Source organism: Oncorhynchus masou, chromosome 13 (genome assembly GCF_036934945.1).
Source record: "Oncorhynchus masou masou isolate Uvic2021 chromosome 13, UVic_Omas_1.1, whole genome shotgun sequence".
In the NCBI taxonomy this organism is placed as follows: Eukaryota; Metazoa; Chordata; class Actinopteri; order Salmoniformes; family Salmonidae; genus Oncorhynchus; species Oncorhynchus masou.
Window position 1 is genome coordinate 56183862 of NC_088224.1, and position 24837 is coordinate 56208698.

The window sequence follows — 24837 nt, forward strand, 5'->3', positions numbered from 1 at the left end:
TGGCAAAATAAGCATGGCAGTTTAACATGAAAATGGATGCTATGGATTTACGTATATAAAACGTAAACATATGCCTACATTTTCTGCAGATGATATGCTTATAATCAAAGCGTCCATGATAGTCCATATACATAAGATGCTTATGAATTGAGATACATTTAATCAGTTTAGCTCAATTAAAGATGTAGGCCAAATATAATCAATCAGATTTAGAGGTTTTCCAGAAATAGTTTCAGAAAAGATTGGGTTATTTTAGTCTGCAGACTATTTGTTGCCTTTCTTTAGGAACTATTCATATCACTGTCAAACTGCTATAACAATATTGTAATTTAGTAAGCGAATAGCAAAAGAAATGAGAATAATAACAAAATCAAAGTGTCTCTCTTACCATGTGCCTCAGAGTGTGATTCCTGGTGAGGGAATACAATGCCTTCAGTTTCAAAAAGGGGCTGCAGGAAGGCCACTATACAGGAAGAGGAAGCACATTGTGTGTGTGTGGCAAAACTAATGTTATCACACATAATTATGAGGTACTGTGCTCCCCTGTAACTGGCATCAATGTCCTGAAGTCGACAACTGGTTCTGTTTAACCACAAACAACCTGCACATGAGGCCTGTTGATTTAGGTATTGGGCTCCAATATGGACAGGCCTCTAGCTCGCCTACGAACAGTGTAAATGGTTGCTCTGCTATTGACACATTCAATTACTCGTGAGTATTATGATGACGAGGGTATCGTTTAGAATGGTCTCAGTGGATTTTTAGTGAACAAGTTCTGAATGTTTGTGTGCATGGCAATTATTAAAACATCAAACTATTGAAGCGGTTTCTGCTACAATGCTTTACCACCTGATATAATCATGTCTGAGCATTTATGTGTTCTTATAAAGAGTGTGTGTCTTTCCGGGACCTTGCTCTTTATATCACTTCTGAGGAAGTCATTCCAATTTTTAAACAAAAACAAACTGGCATTTTACTACGGTACAATCTCCTTGAGTAGACGCATGTGTGTAAGTGTTTTGACTGGGCGTCTGACTGCAATACTCCATGGGAATTTTGTGGTAGTTACTGCACTCTAGCTGTTCTCATAATCACAGACATTTCATTTGGTCAAATGGATGAGATGTGTGTGTAGGTAATGTCTCCCAAGAGTGCTGCATGTTGTTTTTTTATAGATATGTGCAGCTGAGTATCGATTCCTTTTAACAAAGCTGTCTCACTTCATTTCTTTGGCAGCGTTTGATCATCGTCATGCATTGTGGGAAATTACTTTTTGGGTCACTATATAGCTATTTCTGGTTGTAAACAATATCATGATATTGTTATGTGTGTGGTAGGTAGGCGCACCACACTCAAATGAATATTCGACAATATATTTTGTTTACCTTCAAAAATGTTTTGTAAGCCTATCAAAAGTCCACGAAGTCAGGATAAGTAAATATTAATGGTATAGTAATAATGACTAGAAGGTTGGAAATGCTTGGCGCTTAACAGCAATGTAAACAAAAAACAAATGCTGATTATATACGGTGACATCCATGCTTGAATAGAATCATGATTAGAATGTATTCATTGCCAATGTAGCCTTTCTTTAATGAGAGGTGCAGTATTTGGACTGCTACAATGATAATGATGAAGTATAAGCAGTGACTGCATAATAGCGGATGGCAATGTTGCACTGAAATGGCGACATATACTGTAGACTCCTGTATTTGGGCTTATTACTAACGGTGTCTATATGCATGTTATTGTCTTCTTGAGTAAATTGTACGCAAAGACACTAGAGTACCCTAGCCTATGTGCCAGATTATCGATAATCACACGATTACCCGTCACAAAGCAAGGGATGTGAGCGCGGTCAACAATGGAATGTTTTTCAGTTGTTTGTAGTTGGGAGACTGTTTTGTTATTTTGGACGTCCGCAATTTATTGTGCCCAAACCTAATAATGGGTCAAATAAAATATGAATGAAATAACCCTTTTAGGTTCTAGATAACACCTTTTTTTTCTATGTGCATGAGATCCGAGGGTTCCCTCCAAATCAGCACCCTCTCACTCACCCCCTTCATTGTCTTCATTCCATCAACACAAAGGATTTTCCTTCATTTGTAAATAGATGCAATGGATAAAAAAGACTATAACAAGAGGCAATATATTGGACATTTCGCTTTATACATCACTAAATAACACTAGTTTCAGTGGAGTCGAGGAATGCTACATCAAGATGATAATGAACCTGCCATCCTTTCCCTTTCTCGGTGCTACCTCTGTGTGGGCATAATGATAAACTGGATTCACACATTTGAGATAATCTCCCGCATCCCCATCATTTACTTACCTCCCGTGTTTGTGCGTTTAGTGCTGCTTGCCTCAGTTGGGGTCTCTAGCGGTCTTTTACGCGAATCTGGGGGATCCGACTCCATGTGCGGCTGTTGATTGTGATGGTGAGGATTCAAGAAAATCCCGTTTTGCTGTACTGCCCCGCCGGCCATCATTTTTAAAGTAGGTTGGGTGAAACTGCGTTTATCCCTTTATGCAACGTAACCAATTGGAAAAAAATGGTATTTGAATAGACGAAGCGATTCAAAATCGAAAATGCCTATATTCTTGATAACGAAATATCTTGCGTGTTATCCTCGCCCTTTCAGAGAACACCGAGATGCTACGATGAATATGGGCTATGTGTTCTAACCGAGGAAGACGATGCTTGCGCTGCGTATGGAACGTAACCTCAACAAAAATCCAATGAACCGATAAATTATGTCCCGCTCCAGATACTATAAGCGTGTTGTAGAAAGTAGGCTAATTTAATCTTCCATTAATTTCTTCATATGTGTGTTATTTCATTCCACTGCAATAAAGCGCGTATTCCTATCAAGCAATGCAGAACGACCTCCTCCTCTCTGTATTGCAGCTAGGCAATGGTCAACAAAATAAAAGATCAAAACAAAAAATATACAGACGACAGAGGTTAAATAAATAAAGGGAACGGAAAGGTGTTGAAATACAAATATGGTGTTCTATCCGGTCCTCCTTTCGTGCACGAAGACACCCTGAGGTTCGATGTTGGAGGGCAAGAGGTGCGTTTTCAGGAGGGTCCAAATGGGAGAGAATGCCGAGAATGGATACAAAGCTAGAGTGAGATGCGATTTGTTTGTAGTCTCTCAGGAAAGATGCTGCAATCTTGCGTTTAGAGCATCCCTTCGCTTTCTGACTGTCGGAGCGCAGGGTATCGAGTGACGTCATGAGGATCAGAATAAATCCCTGTCAAATGTTGAGAAAACGAGCCGCCCCTCTCGAAACGCGATTGGATGAACTGATTTTCTCTGGCAAACCGAGTATAAAACGAATGTCACATGATAAAGAAAGAGGAGGTGTCGGGGACAACTAGGTCATGGCTAGAAAGGATGCAGGTTTTTGTCAAATTAACGTCAAAAGTTGATATTTCCTTTGCTTTTTAGCTAACCCTAACCATTTTCCTAAACGTAACCCAAGTATCATAACCTGCTTCGCTAAATCTCCTAACCTGCTGCGTTAATTCTCCTAACTTGCCACGAAAAGGTAAATCTGACAAAAGCTGTATCCCATCTAGTAAAAATCGGACAACTAACCGAGGGTCGCGCTGCACAGGAAGATGTAAAACTAGGCTGACTTGAAGCCGTAACTTCTAACGGCGCTCAACTGTGCCTCGTTCACGGAAATACAAAACAGCCACGATGAAGTGGCTTAGTCATAAAATAATATTATTACTCTTATTATTAGGGTAGGCCTAATTAGTATCTTATTGTTAGAGTGTAGGCCTACAGACTATAATTTCCATAACATCGTTGACTAAATAGTTAAACATAATTACACCCCTTAAATCAATCAGATTCTAAAATAAACCCTTTCCAGAAAAGGCTATACCTATAGGAAAGGAAACTTGGAAGTATACCTGTGTGGACTCCAGCCATCTCCGTGTGGAAGAAACCAAATGGAGGGATACTCCGTGCGCGCGAACTCTCCGAGCCGGTCTTTACTGCCTCTCTCACACACAAACACACTTGCCGGCACACACCCTCTCTCACTGTCCAGTCCAAGACAGATGCCGAGCGCCCCTCGTGCTCCTCTAGATTCTCGTCAAGGTGACATTGCGTCGACCGTGGCCTACACACAAGCAGGGATCTCACACGATTTCACATGGCTGTGAAATTCTATGCGGCGAGACATCTCGGTTTTCTCCGAGAATACGCCGCTTGATGTGTGGAAATACGCGACAAATCCAAGGCAGATGTATGCCACTTTATTGGACCGTCGGAGTTCGCATAAGAAACAATTGCGCAGCATCCCACTTTCTTTCAGCCCATGGTGTGGACCTTTCACGTCCAGCTATCTTTTTAGTGGTTGCCTGCTACAATAATATGGAAAATGTAAAGTAGCTGAGCCCATAAGCTATTTTTTAAATGAGGAATACTAAGAACATTATTTGGGTTTTTATAAAGCAGGCTGTATAGCAGCTAACAGATGTAGCGTAGACTATTATGACGCTTATCTGGGTGTACATTTTCTAGATTGCCTAATGGAAAATGTAGGATGCTATTTGTACCTGTTGATAGAGAGGCTGATTATTCAGCCGACGCACTGCACAACATATGAGATACATGTATGATATGATATATGACAAGGTTTCTATTGGTTCCTCATCTCGGGGGCGGACTGGGACCATAAATCGGCTCTGGCATTTCTACACACTGGACAATTCCCCCCCCCCCCCCTTGAAGCCCACAAACCGGCCCATCTTTGTCGCCCCCACACCTTTTATTTATTTTTATTTAGTTCACCTTTATTTAACCAGGTAGGCTAGTTGAGAAGGCTAGTTGAGAACAAGTTCTCATTTGCAACTGCGACCTGGCCAAGATAAAGCAAAGCAGTTCGACACATACAACAACACAGAGTTACACATGGAATAAACAAAGATACAATCAATAATACAGTAGAAAAATATATATACAGCATGTGCAAATGAGGTAGGATAAGAGAGGTAAGGCAATAAATAGGCCATGGTGGCTAAGTAATTACAATATAGCAATTAAACACTGGAATGGTAGAATGTGCAGAAGATGAATGTGCAAGTAGAGATACTGGGGTGCAAAGGAGCAAGATAAATAAATAAATACAGTATGTGGATGAGGTAGATTGGATGGGCTATTTACAGATGAGCCTATGTACAGGTGCAGTGATCTGTGAGCTGCTCTGACAGCTTGTGCTTAAAGCTACACCTGCCTATTCTATTCCTTGAGATGGCCATTATTCGCCAGATATTTATAATTTTGGGCAAAAAACCCAAGTAAGACAGGTCCACTAGGCTAAAAATGTATTGTGTGTCATTTGGAGTATCTCACCTTCCTCTATGACAATAGGGCAGCTCTTATAGGGGTCCAGGCCAGGGAGACCCACTTTTATGATGGTCTCTTCCAGATGTGGCAGGGTGGCAGACAGGCCATCCGGCATTTGCCCAACTAGACCCAATGCCATCATTAAAATAACTGGTAACTGCAGTGCATTCAGGGTGATATGGTACCTATTATGTGTAGGTAAGCCACCAATCTCTGTATTTTCCCATCAAAGCATTGTATTAATTTGGTCATTTTGGACAGATGGCTTGGGGTAAAACACTCCATTCCAGCAATATGGGTTTATGAGCTTTCACATAAACCCATGCGGCTCTCCTTCTGTGCTAGAAGTAAAAGGCTAAAGCCTGCGTGATGTAGACCAGCAGCGGATGATTCTCCATGCATAACCCCCATCCCATTGTTTGGAGGGGGTCCCCATCTGCCCCCTCCTACATGGTGTTGGGACTGTTGTTCCCTCCTGACCTTCTGCCTGAAAGGAGCCGGTCAAATAGCCACATCTGGTGTGATCATCCTTATGATATTTAAATTATTAAAGTCTCCATTATGTATTATTATTTATTATAATCATTATTATTAACAATAATAATATTATTATTCAACTACATGAAAATTAGGTTAAATTTTTTTGCACGTTTTATTATTAAATCGTATGGTTATTTACTGTTATGATGTTTTGTAGATATAATATTTCATATTTTTCCTGGATCCTTGATCCAAAATGAACGGCCTTTGAATCCACAAACCCTCGTCATTATGCATTATAGGCCTATCCGCATGGTGATTGGTGAAAGTAAAAGTGGGCTATGATACAAGTGGAATTAGGATTATTATGCAATGTTGCCACCTAGTGGTTAAACTGAGGAAACAGCTAAACGACTCGAGCTACAATATGTAGCGGTATCCAGCTGCAGCCTCGGAGACTGTTAATGTCAGGATACTACTCTTGGACACCCAGAACTTGATTAAGATGCTTGATTAAGTTCCAGGGGAGATATGTTATAAAAAATGTACTAACAAGAATAGCGAAGTCTCCCTCTCTCAACAGAAACTCTCAGCCAGTATCTGAAAAGTCTATGAGACTTCCGAAATTCAAAAAATGCTAGAGCCTGCAAAATCATTATTTGTCCAAATTATCAGTGATTCTTTTGTCCAAATGTTCATACCTCCAGACAGCATGGCCCCCAAAATGGTTGTCTTCACACAAACAGAGTACACAGCATTGACGCCACACAATCTCTACACTGGACCTTGAGGTACAAAAGTACTCACGACTCACAAGAAGAGATCTAAGGGGTGCTTTTATGTTTAGTTCTATCAGGAATCCTTGGGATGCCCCTACCCTAACCATAACCTTAAGCAGTGGCGACCTGTCATTCAGGGCAGGTGGGGCAGAGCCCACCTGTTTACCTGTTTAGCAAAAAAATAAACCCTCACCCTAATCCTGTTTTAGAGAAATGACATCATTGAATATCGTAAGAGATTTCATTGTCTGCTTATATGCCCCCTTTATTTATCCTAGGATTCTGACTTGGTGTAAAGGAGAATACTGTAAGAATGTCCCATGTTCTGAATTCTGTCGCTGTACATTTCAAAAGTGCCGAAGAAATAGTTATATTGACTACGTCCGTCTTGGCTCGCTCATTGTCGTAATCGAAATTACGGACGGCCTCTTATCCGCTCATCGTTCCCTCATGCCATAGTTTGTATATTGCAATTGTCAGTAGAAACCACATTTGTTTAAGCAAGTCAGCCATATCAGCTATGTTTTTTTAAGGCAGTATGAGGCTGAATGAATGAGTCTCCACTGATAGCCAGGTGTAGCGGTGGTAAGGATTCACTTCATGGTGCTGAAAAGAAAGCTCTGCTGTTGGGACATCTTTATGTATGCCCTACCAGTTTGTGTGCACCGTTTGTCACCGTTATAGTGCAATTCATGTATTGTTTAGTGCTGTATTGTGTAGTGGCTTTACTGGCATGCATCTAAAAATATATATTTTTAAGTTTGCCCCATCAAGATTTACGTGCTAAAATCGCCACGGACCTTAACCATAACCCTTACCTAACCCTAACCCTAACCCTAACCTTAAAGGTGCAGTATACAGAAATCGCCCCTCCATTTCCTCGATGCTCAAATTCAAATAGTTACCCTTATTTCAGTTTATGTGACCAAACAAGCAGGTTTGCGTAGATAATCATTGTAACATCTGAACTTCTGTGAAATATATTTTCCATAAGCAAAAATATTATATTTTCAGCTGTTTGAAGCTGGTGTAGAAAAACCTGAAGTAAAAGATGCAATAACTAAACTTAAAAACGGAAGCATAAAAACAGCGCACATAGAACAGATATAGCGCTTGTTAGACTTGCTTTCTATGAGAATGACAAATTTATAACTCACATTTCTATGTGAATTTGGTCGTGTTGCCCAAAAATGTGAATATTTCAGCTTTAACGTCATAGCGCAGTCAAAAACGTGATTTTTTTTCCTGTGTTTTATACAGTGCCCTGCGAAAGGATTCGGCCCCCTTGAACTTTGCAACCTTTTGCCACATTTCAGGCTTCAAACATAAAGATATAAAACTGTATTTTTTGTGAAGAATCAACAACAAGTGGGACACAATCATGAAGTGGAACGACATTTATTGGATATTTCAAACTTTTTTAACAAATCAAAAACTGAAAAATTGGGTGTGCAAAATTATTCAGCCCCCTTAAGTTAATACTTTGTAGCGCCACCTTTTGCTGCGATTACATCTGTAAGTCGCTTGGTGTATGTCTCTATCAGTTTTGCACATCGAGAGACTGAATTTTTTCCCCATTCCTCCTTGCAAAACAGCTCGAGCTCAGTGAGGTTGGATGGAGAGCATTTGTGAACAGCAGTTTTCAGTTCTTTCCACAGATTCTCGATTGGATTCAGGTCTGGACTTGGACTTGGCCATTCTAACACCTGGATATGTTTATTTTTATGTTTTGGATCATTGTCTTGTTGGAAGATAAATCTCCGTCCCAGTCTCAGGTCTTTTGCAGACTCCATCAGGTTTTCTTCCAGAATGGTCCTGTATTTGGCTCCATCCATCTTCCCATCAATTTTAACAATCTTCCCTGTCCCTGCTGAAGAAAAGCAGGCCCAAACCATGATGCTGCCACCACCATGTTTGACAGTGGGGATGGTGTGGTCAGGGTGATGGGCTGTGTTACTTTTACGCCAAACATAACGTTTTGCATTGTTGCCAAAAAGTTCAATTTTGGTTTCATCTGACCAGAGCACCTTCTTCCACATGTTTGGTGTGTCTCCCAAGTGGCTTGTGGCAAACTTTAAACAACACTTTTTATGGATATCTTTTAGAAATGGCTTTCTTCTTGCCACTCTTCCATAAAGGACAGATTTGTGCAATATACAACTATGGACAGAGTCTCCCACCTCAGCTGTAGATCTCTGCAGTTCATCCAGAGTGATCATGGGCCTCTTGGCTGCATCTCTGATCAGTCTTCTCCTTGTATGAGCTGAAAGTTTAGAGGGACGGCCAGGTCTTGGTAGATTTGCAGTGGTCTGATACTCCTTCCATTTCAATATTATTGCTTGCACAGTGCTCCTTGGGATGTTTAAAGCTTGGGAAATCTTTTTGTATCCAAATCCGGCTTTAAACTTCTTCACAACAGTATCTCAGACCTGCCTGGTGTGTTCCTTGCTCTTCATGATGCTCTCTGCGCTTTTAATGGACCTCTGAGACTATCACAGTGCAGGTGCATTTATACGGAGACTTGATTACACACAGGTGGATTGTATTTATCATCATTAGTCATTTAGGTCAACATTGGATCATTCAGAGATCCTCACTGAACTTCTGGAGAGAGTTTGCTGCACTGAAAGTAAAGGGGCTGAATAATTTTGCACGCCCAATTTTTCAGTTTTTGATTTGTTAAAAAAGTTTGAAATATCCAATAAATGCTGTTCCACTTCATGATTGTGTCCCACTTGTTGTTGATTCTTCACAAAAAAATACAGTTTTATATCTTTATATAAAGATGGCAAAAGGTCGCAAAGTTCAAGGGGGCCGAATACTTTCGCAAGGCACTGTATATACCATTATGAGGTTGGAATAATACTGTGCAATTGTGAAAAAGACAATCAAATCAAATTATATTAGTCACATGCGCCGAATACAACAGGTGTAGATCTTACAGTGAAATGCTTTCTTATGGGCCCCTAACCAACAATGCAGTTAAAAAAAGATAAAAATAAGAAATAAAAGTAACAAGTAATTAAAAAGCAGCAGTAAAATAATAATAGCGAGACTATATACAGGGGGTACCTGTACAGAGGCAATGTGTGGGGACACCGGTTAGTCAAGGTAATATGTACATGAAGGTATAGTTATTAAAGTGACTATGTATAGAGAATAACAACAGAGAGTAGCAACGGTATAAAAAAAGGGGGGGGGGGCAATGCAAATAGTCTGAGTAGCCATTTGATTAGGTGTTCAGGAGTCTTATGGCTTGGGGGTAGAAGCTGATTAGAAGCCTCTTAGACCTAGACTTGGCGCTCCGATACCGCTTACCGTGCGGTAGCAGAGAGAACAGTCTATGAACCTGGTGGCTGGAGTCTTTGACAATTTTTAGGGCCTTCCTCTGACACGGCCTGGTATAGAGGTCCTGGATGGCAGGAAGCTTGGCCCCAGTGATGTACTGAGTCATTTGCACAACCCTCTGTACTGCCTTGCGGTTGGAGGCCGAGCAGCTGCCACACCAGGCAGTGATGCAACCAATCAGGATGCTCTCGATGGTGCAGCTGTAGAACCTTTGAGGATCTGAGAACCCATGCCAAATCTTTGATAATGCCATTTTAGTGTAAGAGCTGTTTGAACAGGCCGCCTGAAATGTCTGCCTGTTTTGGTGGGGTGGAGTTTTGGCCTGCCTGGTGATATCACCAGTCAGTAAATTAGCTAATAGACCAATAAGAAAGAGAATTCGATACCTCTATGCCAATAATAGCTAGTTTTCAGTTTTCCCCTCCCGACTTAGACCACTCCCAGACAGTCCTAGAAAATGATTTATTGAGAAATGTATCTTTGCAATTAAAGAAGCTATTTTTATTTATTTTTGACCATTTTAGTAAAAAACTATCATAGTAAGGTACTTAATTGTTACCCAGAAATGATATGATGTTGATATAAAAACAGCTGCATTGGACATTTAACCGTTTTCAAGGATTCCACTTAGACTTTTCCATGCTTTTATACTTTCTGCATGTCCCCACTAATTAAGGTCCCCTGAGAAACACTGACCAAAACATTGGATATGCCACAGTTGTATAACCACAGAAGCATTAGACAATTATTTAGTGTGAGATTTCATTTAATAGTTTTGACAAATTTGAGGGATATTTAAAAACGACTTCTCCCTGGATTTATTGTGTGGCAACAGCTGTGTCGGTAAAGATGATGATGATGATGATGCTGACGATCAGGCAGAAGCTGGATAATGCAGAAAGGTGCACATCGTTGTACACTAGGTGGCGCTCTTGTGTCTTTTCCTTTATCAATTTTAAATGGTTCTTCAGCAACAACTGTGTACTTGCTTTAAAGGCCAATTGTGGTACATCAACACTTATAAAACATAAGTGTTGTTTTCTTTTCATCATCTAGTTTAGGGACAACATTATAAGCAAGTAAGTTCTAGAAGTTAATAATACACCTTTAGAGTTATTCGTTGCTTCATACATTTGTATATATTTGTATATACAAGTATATTTTAAGAGTGACGCAATAGGAATGGTCTGTTTTATGCCTGTCTAGCACAGAGACAATGCCCTCCACAGTGGATGCTGGTACATATGATATGTTGATGGAAGACAAATAGACAGATCTTATGTTCATATACACAGTGTTTATTTTTCCAACATTATGTTTGTTTAGATTGTGTGGGAAAATGGTCCCTTGTTCAATGCAGAATTATGCAACCCTAGTCTCTGTCTTGGTGTCTGGACGCCTTGCATTCGCAGGCCCATCACTGGGCCACATCCTCATAGGCCTCTTCATATTCATTGCCATACAATAATCACAGATCAACAGGGCTGAAGTTCCCAAGTGAAACCCATTCTGACACATTGTTTTTGGGGCAGAATTCCTGTGGATTTTACAGTGGTGAGTTTTTTTAATACTATCTTTGGGTATCATTTATGATTTTACGAGAACAGGGGTTTCAGCCAATCACAGTCATAACCAATGGTACTACATGTTCTCCGTTCTCTCCAACACTGTTCTCTCCTTCCTGAAGTCCCCCATTACTGCAAGACCCATCAATCACACCAATTTACTCAAGATGAAAGAAAGATGATTTAATCATCACCATGCAATTGCATTGTAAAATCACCATTGTATTTCAAAATGTGAGAAGACAGCTTTATGCATGTTTCTCAATACATTGTCAATAGTACTTAAAGAGCCAATTGGCACGTATTATTCTGTTCATTCGAAAAACGAGATTTCAGTCTTTTTAAAATATTTGTAAAAATTGATTTAACCTTTATTTAGCTTTGAGTCTTGGAGGTGTTTGCCTGACTGTACCGATGCCTGACTAACTCCACATTTGGTTAATGATGTTTGTCCCCCATGAGACACTGTAGCCTATTTCACTTCCTCAAAATCCCCAGAATGAATGTAAGATAACTCAAGAAATCTGTAATACATTTTGATGTTTTTGCAGTGGATGTTTTAGTTGCACAATTTTACATCTAAGGTGTTTTTGGTGCAGTACTTCTCAAGTAAAAAAATGTGCTAAATGTCTGTCAACAAAGTCGGAGTTGCTGGGCAGGTCTGTCTCGAGGTCTATGCTATTGGATAGAATGCAATCACTGAAGCTGTTCACCACATGTTAGTGGGCAAATGGACATCATCAAATCAAAACCTAAACTCTGATTTAGACCAGACTGACTTTATGATAAAAATTATCCTATTTTCCACTTTGTAGTCAATTTTAAGACTAGAATAACTGTTTCTGACTCATATCAATGCCACATAGGCAGTATTCAAAGGGATTTGTTGCTTTTAAAGGCAGTCACTCTTTATTAAGGCCATGCAGTGCATGATGCCAGGCAGGAAGTAATTACAGCATCACTAAGAGGTCATTCCCATCTCCAAGCCTGTACTGTGCGCTGAAGAGATTGTCAAGTGGATTTAGAGGGGTTTACATTTCACATTCACTTTTGACATACAATTAGCCATACGAGCCAGCACAACATCCAAAGCAAACCTTATGTCTCACCAGTAAAACAAAAGTTGTGTTCGAATACCCATACTGACATACGGTATACTACATACTTAATGAGTATACACTACATACTATATACTATTATTTCATTTTAGTATACTGTAAACGAATAGTACCCTTTCCGTTAAGTGTACTAGCTCTTCACCTGTCAACCGGAAGTTGATGCTGTTGCTATGCAACCTCTTGCTAGGTAGTTAACATAACAAATTACCAGTTAAACATTTTACGACTTCGGGTGTGTTCACTTGTAAATTCAGAGTGTTCTGCTCTCGGAGTGCACACCGGACGTTTGGGCCAAGGTGTCACGACTTCCACCGAAGGTAGTTCCTTTCCTTGCTCAGGAGGTGCTCTGCGGGTCGGAGTAGCAGGTCTACTAGCCATCACGATCCCTTTTTCCTTTTCTGTTTGTTTTGTTTTTGGTTCTTTTCACACCTTGTTTCAGTTGCCTTCATTTCTGTGTGCATATATTTACCCTGTTGCCTGCCTAGGTTTGTGCGGGATTATTATTTTATTGTGATGTAGCTCGGTGAGGTTATGCCCTATTTCTTGTTTTCACAGATTTTTAAAGAGTGTTTTATTGTCGGAGCTCTGTTGTTCCTCCATGCGTTTTTACGGGTTCTCTGTTGTTGGGGGCTTTTTACTTTTTTGATTTTGCCATACCGGTGTTGGTGGACTTGCCAATTGAAGTATGTTTCTCAGACATCTCTGCTCTCCTGTGCCTGACTCTTTCACCTACCTCCTAACGCAACATTATCACACAAGGAGTAGGGTTGATTTGAACGTTCTGACCTTACAATGGCAGTCAAGCACCCAAGCTAACTGGCTAGCATTGGCTAGCTTGCTAGCTACTTCCAGACACAAATGAGACCACTCTGACCATTTTACTCGCCCTAGCAGAGCTGGTTAGGCAGTTTTAATATTATCCAGTGCATTGGTGGCTGTAACTGTACTGCTGGCAACAATTTAATTACGCTTTTACTGACATGGCCATATTCAACGGGTGTGGAGCTCTCATAAATTTATTATTCTGCACTCTGGTACTCTCAGATGAGAGTGCATTGAGAACGGACAACGACTATACCATTTAGCTAAGCTAAGATTGACGGGAATAATCAAGTCAATAATTGTTGGATAGTTAGCCTATAGTTAATATAGTGGAAAGTTTAATGTATAAGTAGCTAGCTAACAACATATCGGTACATACTGCTGTAATGATATGCTATGTGGTTCGTAAGGATAGTGTAGCTAAGAAATTGTCAGCCAACGTAACCTGGAAGGTAACTTGTTTGAAAAGTCATTACTTTATTACATCTTAACATTTGTCATAATTAGTTAAAGCAATGAATTTGTATCTGCTCTCGTCGGACTTCGGCTGCATATTTTCCGCCATTTTCTTCAAATCTGAAAACAATGTGAAGCCATGTCCATTTCCTGAAGAATTGCATTATGGGCCCTAAAGTACAGAAATAGTGTCCTCTGCGTGTATACTTCATATTTTGGCAAATTTAGTACGACATCTGGGATCTTTTGGCATACAAACTACATCCATACTATGACCAATAAGCATACAATATGCTCAATTTACATCACAAATAGTATGGTTAGTGCAGTTAGTATGAGTATTCAAACACAGTAACAGTCTGACTTTTTCTTTGTTTGGGGATTTAGGTCTGTTGGTGGTACGCTTTGTCATCATACACCATTCACCTCTCTCTCTCTCTCTCGCTCTCAATCTCTCTCTCTCAGGCCCCTCACTGGTGCAGTCACGGAGTTATTGGAGACTGTGTTTACAGATGGGATGGGAATGCTGGAAACATGACCGCATCCTGAATCTGTCTCTGTCTCCCCTGGTCCCACTGGACTCAACACTGTGGGACCAGCTGGAATCCCGTCTCCCCGGTGACCCAACAGTGTGACGAACCACGAGCCATCACCATGACGATGATTCCAGCAGGAAGTGGGATGCGCCTTAGGGCTAATTTCCTGCTTCTTCTCTGTGGTCCACCATCATTCCATCACAAAGATGGAGCAGCCTATACTTTGTAGCTCAGTTGGTATAGCATGGCAGTGGTAACGCTAGAATCGTGGGTTTGATTCCCAGGACTCCCCATACATTATGTATAATGTATGCACGTGTGACTGTAAATCGCTTTGGATAATAGCTTCTGCTAAATAGCATATTACAGTTTTTCTCAATTGCTAAAACACTAAAACACTAAAACCCATTTGGCTGAACAAAGTTCTCAGTTGCCTGGACTCATTTAGCTAATTATGCAGTCTGTTGTCAATACCTTAAACCATTTCACATGGTAAAACACAGTCTGTTGTCAATACCTTAAACCATTTCACATGGTAAAACACTATTTGCAGATCTCACTTAGACTTTTCAGGAAAACTCTAAACACATTCTGCACTCTAATGCACATGTCATCCATACTGGTAAACACAAGTGGCAACAATCAAATACAAATAGAGAATACATGTCATTGATTGAACACAACCACTCAAATTGATTTAACCTGTTTCAAATGATGCGACACAACCAATATTAGCCAGTTCAGAGAGCAAACAGGTTGTTGAAGGTGGGAAGGAGAAAGTCTGAATGGATAGAAGAAACAATGTGAGAGGACGAGGACGAGTGTGTATGCGAGGTGGGCGACGAGGAGGAAGACAAAGAGTGGAATTATCTGATGAAATTCAAGCAACAGTTAAAGACCATGTTCTTGTCCATGGACTGACAAAGAGGGAAGCAGGACTTAGAGTGCAACCCAATTTGAGCCGATTTTCTGTGTCCACCATAGTAAGGACATTCAGAGAAGAGAACAGGTAGAGGATACTACTGTATTTTTGTAATTGCACATTTACTGTACTACACTATATGCAGCTGTTTCAATAGACATTTGTAAAGTTAATCACTGTATGTATTGTACTGCATGAATATATTTAACTGCACTACTTTTTGTAGTATGTGCAAGTAAGTGTACATTCAGAAACATTTACTGTAATCCAGATTGTCTACAGTACTAGCACATACTATGTGAATGACATTACTCTTCAGTACATACAAGGTATGTGAATCAGAAGCCTAATTGTACTCTACAGTATAGCACTGTCTCTGTACGACTTACAAAATCCTACATACAGCATATTGTATTTCTACACAGACAATATTTGACTTGGAATCCTTGGACAGACCCCATGAGTTCATCTTTGTCGATGAAGCAGGCTTCAATCTAACAAAGAGGAGAAGGAGAGGCCGAAACATGATTGAACAGCGGGCCATTGTTGAAGTCCCTGGTCAACGAGGTGGTAACGTCACAATCTGTGCTGCTATCAGCAACCATGGTGTTCTACATCACCATGTTACACTCGGGCCATATAACACCCAGCACCTTCTAAGATTTATTGCCAATCTAAGAGATATTTTATTTGAGAAGCAGGTTCAAGAGCAGCAGGGACAGAGCTAAATGAGAATCCCATTCCCACCTATGTGATAGTGTGGGACAATGTCAGTTTCCACCGAGCTGCTCAGCTAAGGGAATGGTTTAACATCAATGGGCAGTTTATGAACTTGTACCTCCCTCCATACTAGCCTTTCCTGAATCCGATTGAGGAATTTTTCTCCTCTTGGAGATGGAAAGTGTATGATAGACAACCATACACGAGAGTAAATCTGCTGCAAGCCATGGATTTAGCCTGTGGTGATATAGGTGAGGAATCATGTCAGGGCTGGATACGGCACACAAGAGGCTTCTTCCCCTGTTGCCTCAGGAGGGACAATATTGCTTGTGATGTCGACGAAGTGCTCTGGCCTGACCCAGCCCAAAGACAAGAGGAAGCACATTGATCACATGTTTACTCCTTTGATTTTTGTCCCTTTTAGTATTGTATACTGTAGTACAGTGCATTGTAGGCTGTATAATGTACAATGGACAAATTGTATGGCCCTGAACATTGTGCTTTCCATTTATTAACAGTACTGACTGCTCAATAGATTTTGACTGGTTGCAGGGTCATATCAACAAAGAACAAGAATTACAGTATCACAGAGACAAAGGACAAGTGTGTGAGATGCAGGGTACAGGACTGTAAAAATAGGGGAACAAGGAGGAGGAAGAACAAAAAACAAATTTGCGAAGAGCAAAGCAGAGTAGTAATTTCTGATCAATTTTGAGCTACTATGATAGAACATGTTTTCGTTCATCAAAAGACATTGACGGAAAAATATGAATATTTTTTTAGATTAGATTAAAAATGTACTTCTCCCTGAGAATTGTATGTTTTGAACAATGTGTTTTCTATTTTTTGGTGTACTGTTTACTGACTGCTTGAGAGTGTATATAATTTTGGTCACTTTGTTTATGATTTGAGAGCAGTGTTTGATTTTGAACAGGTAAAACTGTTTTGAGGTGAATGTTTCATTTTACGAGAGGAGTCAGAGGTTATGTAAATAGTGCTTAAAGATGAGGTTTTGTGTTTAATGTTTTCAGGAAATGGAGCAAGGTTTCAGAAATTGTGTTTTAGCAATTGAGAAAAACTGTATTACAATATTATTAGATGTCAGATATCCCTGTGGCAGAACCCTTTGAAGAACCCTTTTGGGTTCCAAGTTTAATCCTCTGTAGAAAGGGTTCTACATGGAACCCAAAATGGTTCTTCAAGGGGTTCTCCCATGGGGATAGCCCAGTTGGGAACAGTGAGGCCTAAGGATTTATCTTTTCAATAATATTTCAATGATCTTCTAATAATATTATTATTTTCAATGATATTCAGATTTAATCTCTTTAGTTTGTTTTGGAAAGGAAAGGATTAACACCGAAGAGAAAAAAAAGATCCAATCAGGATTTTTCTTTGATGGTCTCCGGGGAGATAAAAGAAGTGACTTGAAGGAGTCGGAGGTTCACTCCAAAAACTCAGCAGATGTGGTATTGTGGCCTACTGCAGCCGCTAGCTAGCTGGACCGTGAGAAAACTGCTACTCGCTATTGCGCACTGACCTGTCGGCCTTCTAGAAGGCAGACGATTCCATACGTTTTTGTAAAAATGGTCCCACCCATAAGTCAAACTGTGATTGGCTGATTCCACTGTCACTCAGAAATCCTGTCCTAATAAAGTTGAATGTAGGATGCCTTCTATCGACAGTGTCTTCAGAAAGTATTGATACACCTTGACTTGTTCCACAATTTGTTTTGCCAAACCTCGACCCAGAAAATATAAAAAACTATCGGCCTATATCGAATCTTCCATTCCTCTCAAAAATTTTAGAAAAGGCTGTTGCGCAGCAACTCACTGCCTTCCTGAAGACAAACAATGTATACGAAATGCTTCAGTCTGGTTTTAAACCCCATCATAGCACTGAGACGGCACTTGTGAAGGTGGTAAATGACATCTTAATGGCATCGGACCGAGGCTCTGCATCTGTCCTCGTGCTCCTAGACCTTAGTGCTGCTTTTGATACCATCGATCACCACATTCTTTTGGAGAGATTGGAAACTCAAATTGGTCTACACGGACAAGTTCTGGCCTGGTTTAGATCTTATCTGTCGGAAAGATATCAGTTTGTCTCTGTGAATGGTTTGTCCTCTGACAAATCAACTGTAAATTTCGGTGTTCTTCAAGGTTCCGTTTTAGGACCACTATTGTTTTCACTATATATTTTACCTCTTGGGGATGTTATTCGAAAACATAATGTTAACTTTCACTGCTATGCGGATGACACACAGCTGTACATTTCAATGAAACATGGTGAAGCCCCAAAATTTCCCTTGCTAGAAGCATGTGTTTCAGACATAAGGAAGTGGATGGCTGCAAACTTTCTACTTTTAAACTCAGACAAAACAGAGATGCTTGTTCTAGGTCCCAAGAAACAAAGAGATCTTCTGTTGAATCTGACAATTAGTCTTAATGGTTGTACAGTCGTCTCAAATAAAACTGTGAAGGACCTCGGCGTTACTCTGGACCCTGATCTCTCTTTTGAAGAACATATCAAGACCATTTCAAGGACAGCTTTTTTCCATCTACGTAAAATTGCAAAAATCAGAAACTTTCTGTCCAAAAATGATGCATAAAAATTAATCCATGCTTTTGTCACTTCTAGGTTAGACTACTGCAATGCTCTACTTTCCGGCTACCCGGATAAAGCGCTAAATAAACTTCAGTTAGTGCTAAATACGGCTGCTAGAATCCTGACTAGAACCAAAAAATATGATCATATTACTCCAGAGCTAGGCTCTCTACACTGGCTTCCTGTCAAAGCAAGGGCTGATTTCAAGGTTTTACTGCTAACCTACAAAGCATTACATGGGCTTGCTCCTACCTATCTCTCTGATTTGGTCCTGCCGTACATACCTACACGTACGCTACGGTCACAAGACGCAGGCCTCCTAATTGTCCCTAGAATTTCTAAGCAAACAGCTGGAGGCAGGGCTTTCTCCTATAGAGCTCCATTTTTATGGAACGGTCTGCCTACCCATGTCAGAGACGCAAACTCGGTCTCAACCTTTAAGTCTTTACTGAAGACTCATCTCTTCAGTGGGTCATATGATTGAGTGTAGTCTGGCCCAGGAGTGGGAAGGTGAACGGAAAGGCTCTGGAGCAACGGACCGCCCTTGCTGTCTCTGCCTGGCCGGTTCCTCTCTTTCCACTGGGATTCTCTGCCTCTAACCCTATTACAGGGGCTGAGTCACTGGCTTACTGGGGCTCTCTCATGCCGTCCCTGGAAGGGGTGCGTCACCTGAGTGGGTTGATTCACTGATGTGGTCATCCTGTCTGGGTTGGCGCCCCCCCTTGGGTGGTGCCGTGGCGGAGATCTTTGTGGGCTATACTCAGCCTTGTCTCAGGATGGTAAGTTGGTGGTTGAAGATATCCCTCTAGTGGTGTGGGGGCTGTGCTTTGGTAAAGTGGGTGGGGTTTGTGTCGGGGGGCTAGGGTCAGTTTGTTATATCTGGAGTACTTCTCCTGTCCTATTCGGTGTTCTGTGTGAATCTAAGTGTGCGTTCTCTAATTCTCTCCTTCTATCTCTCTCTCGGAGGACCTGAGCCCTAGGACCATGCCCCAGGACTACCTGACATGATGACTCCTTGCTGTCCCCAGTCCACCTGGCCGTGCTGCTGCTCCAGTTTCAACTGTTCTGCCTTATTATTATCGACCATGCTGGTCATTTATGAACATTTGAACATCTTGGCCATGTTCTGTTATAATCTCCACCTGGCACAGCCAGAAGAGGACTGGCCACCCCACATATACTCTCTCTAATTCTCTCTTTCTTTCTCTCTCTCGGAGGACCTGAGCCCTAGGACAATGCCCCAGGACTACCTGACATGATGACTCCTTGCTGTCCCCAGTCCACCTGACCGTGATGCTGCTCCAGTTTCAACTGTTCTGCCTTATTATTATTTGACCATGCTGGTCATTTATGAACATTTGAACATCTTGGCCATGTTCTGTTATAATCTCCACCCGGCACAGCCAGAAGAGGACTGGCCACCCCACATAGCCTGGTTCCTCTCTAGGTTTCTTCCTAGGTTTTGGCCTGTCTAGGGAGTTTTTCCTAGCCACCGTGCTTCTACACCTGCATTGCTTGCTGTTTGGGGTTTTAGGCTGGGTTTCTGTACAGTACTTTGAGGTATCAGCTGATGTACGAAGGGCTATATAAATAAATTTGATTTGATTTGATGTTACAGCCTGATTTTTCTCTCTCACCCATCTACACACAATACCTCATAGTGACAAAATGAAAACATGTTTTTTGGCATTTTTTGCAAATGTACTAATAATTGCTCAAATATTGCTAGACAGACATTTTCAAGCCTTGCCACAGGTTTTCAAGCGTCACCATGCTCAAAGGGATATTCAATGTCTGCTTTTTTTGCCCATTTACCAATAGGTGCCCTTCTTTGTGAGGCATTGGAAAACCTCCCTGGTCTTTGTGGTTGAATCTGTGTTTGAAATTCACTGCTCAACTGAGGGATCTTACAGATAATTGTATGTGTGGGGTACAGAGATGAGGTAGTCATTCAAAAATCATGTTAAACACTATTATGTGGTGTGGGGGCTGTGCTTTGGCATAGTGGGTGGGGTTATATCCTTCCTGTTTGGCCCTGTCCGGGGGTGTCCTCGGGTGGGGCCACAGTGTCTCCTGACCCCTCCTGTCTCAGCCTCCAGTATTTATGCTGCAGTAGTTTATGTGTCGGGGGGCTGGGGTCAGTTTGTTATATCTGGAGTACTTCTCCTGTCCAATTCGGTGTCCTGTGTGAATCTAAGTGTGCGTTCTCTAATTCTCTCCTTCTCTCTCTCGGAGGACCTGAGCCCTAGGACCATGCCCCAGGACTACCTGACATGATGACTCCTTGCTGTCCCCAGTCCACCTGGCCGTGCTGCTGCTCCAGTTTCAACTGAACCGCGGCCCTAGGACCATGCCCCAGGACTACTTGACATGATGACTCCTTGCTGTCCCCAGTCCACCTGGCCGTGCTGCTGCTCCAGTTTCAACTGTTCTGCCTTATTATTATTCGACCATGCTGGTCATTTATGAACATTTGAACATCTTGGCCATGTTCTGTTATAATCTCTACCCGGCACAGCCAGAAGAGGACTGGCCACCCCACATAGCCTGGTTCCTCTCTAGGTTTCTTCCTAGGTTTTGGCTTTTCTAGGGAGTTTTTCCTAGCCACCGTGCTTCTACACCTGCATTGCTTGCTGTTTGGGGTTTTAGGCTGGGTTTCTGTACAGCACTTTGAGATATCAGCTGATGTACGAAGGGCTATATAAATAAATTTGATTTGATTTGATTTGATATTATTGCACACAGAGTGAGTCCATGCAGCTTATTATGTGACTTGTTAATCAAATCTTTTCTCCGGATATTATTTAGACTTTCCATAACAAAGGGGTTGAAAACTTATTGACTCAAGACATTTCAGGTTTTCATTTTTTATTAATTAGTAAAAATGTCTAAAAACATAATTCCACTTTGACATTATGGGGCATTGTGTGTAGGCCAGTGACACAAAATCTCAACGTAATAAATGCTTTAATTCAGGCTGTAACATAACAAAATGTGGAAAAGGTCAATACTATTTGAAAGCACTGTAGCTTCTGAGGCCCTAGCCAATGGCTGTTTTTGTATTCTTATGATTGGGACCTACTTGCTTTGGGTAGATTTTTTTTGTTTTGTTTGGTATTACGTGTTGGAATATTTTTTTCCCACACTGAAGGCCTACGTCCAATAGCCATGGTTCGCCACTGCGTAAAACCCTTTTAGGTTTTAGGTATAACCTTTTTTCTAAGAGTGTACAGTCTGTCTTGATGTTATGTTGCTTCCAAGGTCTCTGCTAATGCTCTTCTACATTTGTACAAAATTATATTACATTTTGCCCATACAGTGCATTTAGCTAATTTAATTATGCTGCAGTAGTTTGTGTCGGGGGGCTAGGGTCAGTTTGTGGTGGTAGATATACTCTTACTGATTGGCTATGAAAAGCCAACTGACATTTACTCCTGAGGTGCTGACTTGCTGCACCCTCGACAACTACTTTGATTATTATTAAATGATCATGCTGGTCATTTATGAACATTTGAACATCTTGGCCATGTTCTGTTATAATCTCCACCCGGCACAGCCAGCAGAGGACTGGCCACCCCTCATAGCCTGGTTCCTCTCTAGGTTTCTTCCTAGGTTTTGGCCTTTCTAGGGAGTTTTTCCTAGTCACTGTGCTTCTACACCTGCATTGCTTGCTGTTTGGGGTTTTAGGCTGTGTTTCTGTACATCACTTTGAGGTATCAGCTGATGTACGAAGGGCTATATAAATAAATTTGATTTGATTTGAATAGGAACCACCAAACTAGATCACAATGAAGCAGGCAAAAATAATTTATATTACTGGCTAAAGGTTACATTCTAACATGTCATATTAAATAGAAAAATACATATTCTGCCAAATGTACAGTACCAGTCAAAAGTTTGGACACCTACTCATTCAAAGGTTTTTCTTTATTTTTTACTATTTTCTACATTGAAGAATAATAGTGAAGACATCAAAACTATGAAATAACACATATGGAATCATGTAGTAACCAAAAAGTGTTAAACAAATCAAACTATATTTTCTATTTTAGATTCTTCAAAGTAGCCACCCTTTGCCTTGAAGACAGGTTTGCAAACTCTTGGCATTCTCTCAACCAGCTTCATGAGGAATGCTTTTCCAACAGTCTTGAAGGAGTTCCCACATATGCTGGGCAACTTTCTGGCTGCTTTTCCTTCACTCTGCGGTCCAACTCCTCCACAACCATCCCAATTTGGTTGAGGTCGGGTGATTGTCGAAGCCAGGTCATCTGATGCAGCACACCATCACTCTCCTTCTTGTTCAATATCGCCCTTACACAGCCTGGAGGTGTGTTTTGGGTCATTGTCCTGTTGAAAAACAAATGATAGTCCCATTAAGCACAAACCAGATGGGATGGCGTATCGTTGCAGAATGCTGTGGTAGCCATGCTGGTTGTGCTTTGACTTCTAAATAAATCACAGACAGTGTCACCAGCAAAGCCCCTCTACACCATCACACCTCCTCCTCCATGCTTCACAGTGGGAACCAAACATACTCTGCGTCTCACAAAGACACAGAGGTTGGAACCAAAAAAATCTCAAATTTGGACTCATCAGATCAAAGGATAGATTTCCACTGGTCTAATGTCCATTGCTCGTGTTTCTTGGCCCAAGCAAGTATCTTCTTCTTATTTGTGTCCCTTAATAGTGGTTTATTTGCAGCAATTCGACCATGAAGGCCTGATTCACACAGTCTCCTCTGAACAGTTGATGTTGAGATGTGTTTGTTACTTGAACTCTGTGAAGCATTTATTTGGGCTGCAATTCCTGAGGCTTGTAACTCTAATGAACTTATCCTCTGCAGCAGAGGTAACTTTGGGTCTTCCTTTCCTGTGGCGGTCCTCATGAGAGCCAGTTTCATTATAGCGCTTGATGGTTTTTGTGACTGCACTTGAAGAAACTTTCAAAGTTCTTGAAATATTCTGCATTGACTGACCTTCATGTCTTAAAGTAATGATGGACTGTCCTTTCTCTTTGCTTATTTGAGCTGGTCTTGCCATAACAGGGAGTTGTTTTTTATGCAAATAGAGCTATCTTCTGTATACCACCCCTACCTTGTCACAACACAACTAATAGGCTCAAACATTTTGAAGGAAATTAATTCCACAAATTAACTTTTAACAAGGCCCATCTGTTAATTGAAATACATTCCAGGTGACTACTTCATGAAGCTGGACTTCCTGACGGGCCGCCCCCAGGTGGTGAGGGTAGGTAACAACATCTCCTCCCCGCTGATCCTCAACACTGGGGCCCCACAAGGGTGCGTTCTGAGCCCTCTCCTGTACTCCCTGTTCACCCACGACTGCGTGGCCACGCACGCCTCCAACTCAATCATCAAGTTTGCGGACGACACAACAGTGGTAGGCTTGATTACCAACAACGACGAGACGGCCTACAGGGAGGAGGTGAGGGCCCTCGGAGTGTGGTGTCAGGAAAATAACCTCACACTCAACGTCAACAAAACTAAGGAGATGATTGTGGACTTCAGGAAACAGCAGAGGGAACACCCCCCTATCCACATCGATGGAACAGTAGTGGAGAGAGTAGCAAGTTTTAAGTTCCTCGGCATACACATCACAGACAAACTGAATTGGTCCACTCACACAGACAGCATCGTGAAGAAGGCGCAGCAGCGCCTCTTCAACCTCAGGAGGCTGAAAAAATTTGGCTTGTCACCAAAAGCACTCACAAACTTCTACAGATGCACAATCGAGAGCATCCTGGCGGGCTGTATCACCGCCTGGTACGGCAACTGCTCGGCCCTCAACCGTAAGGCTCTCCAGAGGGTAGTGAGGTCTGCACAACGCATCACCGGGGGCAAACTACCTGCCCTCCAGGACACCTACACCACCCGATGTTACAGGAAGGCTATAAAGATCATCAAGGACATCAACCACCCGAGCCACTGCCTGTTCACCCCGCTATCATCCAGAAGGCAAGGTCAGTACAGGTGCATCAAAGCTGGGACCGAGAGACTGAAAAACAGCTTCTATCTCAAGGCCATCAGACTGTTAAACAGCCACCACTAACATTGAGTGGCTGCTGCCAACACACTGACACTGACTCAACTCCA

The 24837-nt window shown here is 41.5% G+C and overlaps 1 protein-coding gene across 3 annotated transcripts in view; it reads right to left on the reverse strand.

Annotated features, from left to right (window-relative positions):
* nova2 (NOVA alternative splicing regulator 2) overlaps positions 1-4065 on the reverse strand; it is a 58550-nt gene extending 54485 nt beyond the window's left edge. The window contains exons 1-2 of one of the 3 annotated variants that reach the window (XM_064984352.1): positions 3935-4065; positions 389-463 (exon numbers count right to left, since the gene is read on the reverse strand). In XM_064984352.1, the coding sequence (XP_064840424.1) occupies positions 389-463; positions 3935-3953 (94 nt within the window). In that variant the 5' untranslated portion in view covers positions 3954-4065. Of the gene's footprint in view, positions 1-388; positions 464-2338; positions 3595-3934 lie in introns of those variants that run through there. The other 2 variants (XM_064984350.1, XM_064984351.1) reach the window with 2 other exon arrangements.
* Between the last annotated feature and the right edge of the window lie 20772 nt (positions 4066-24837).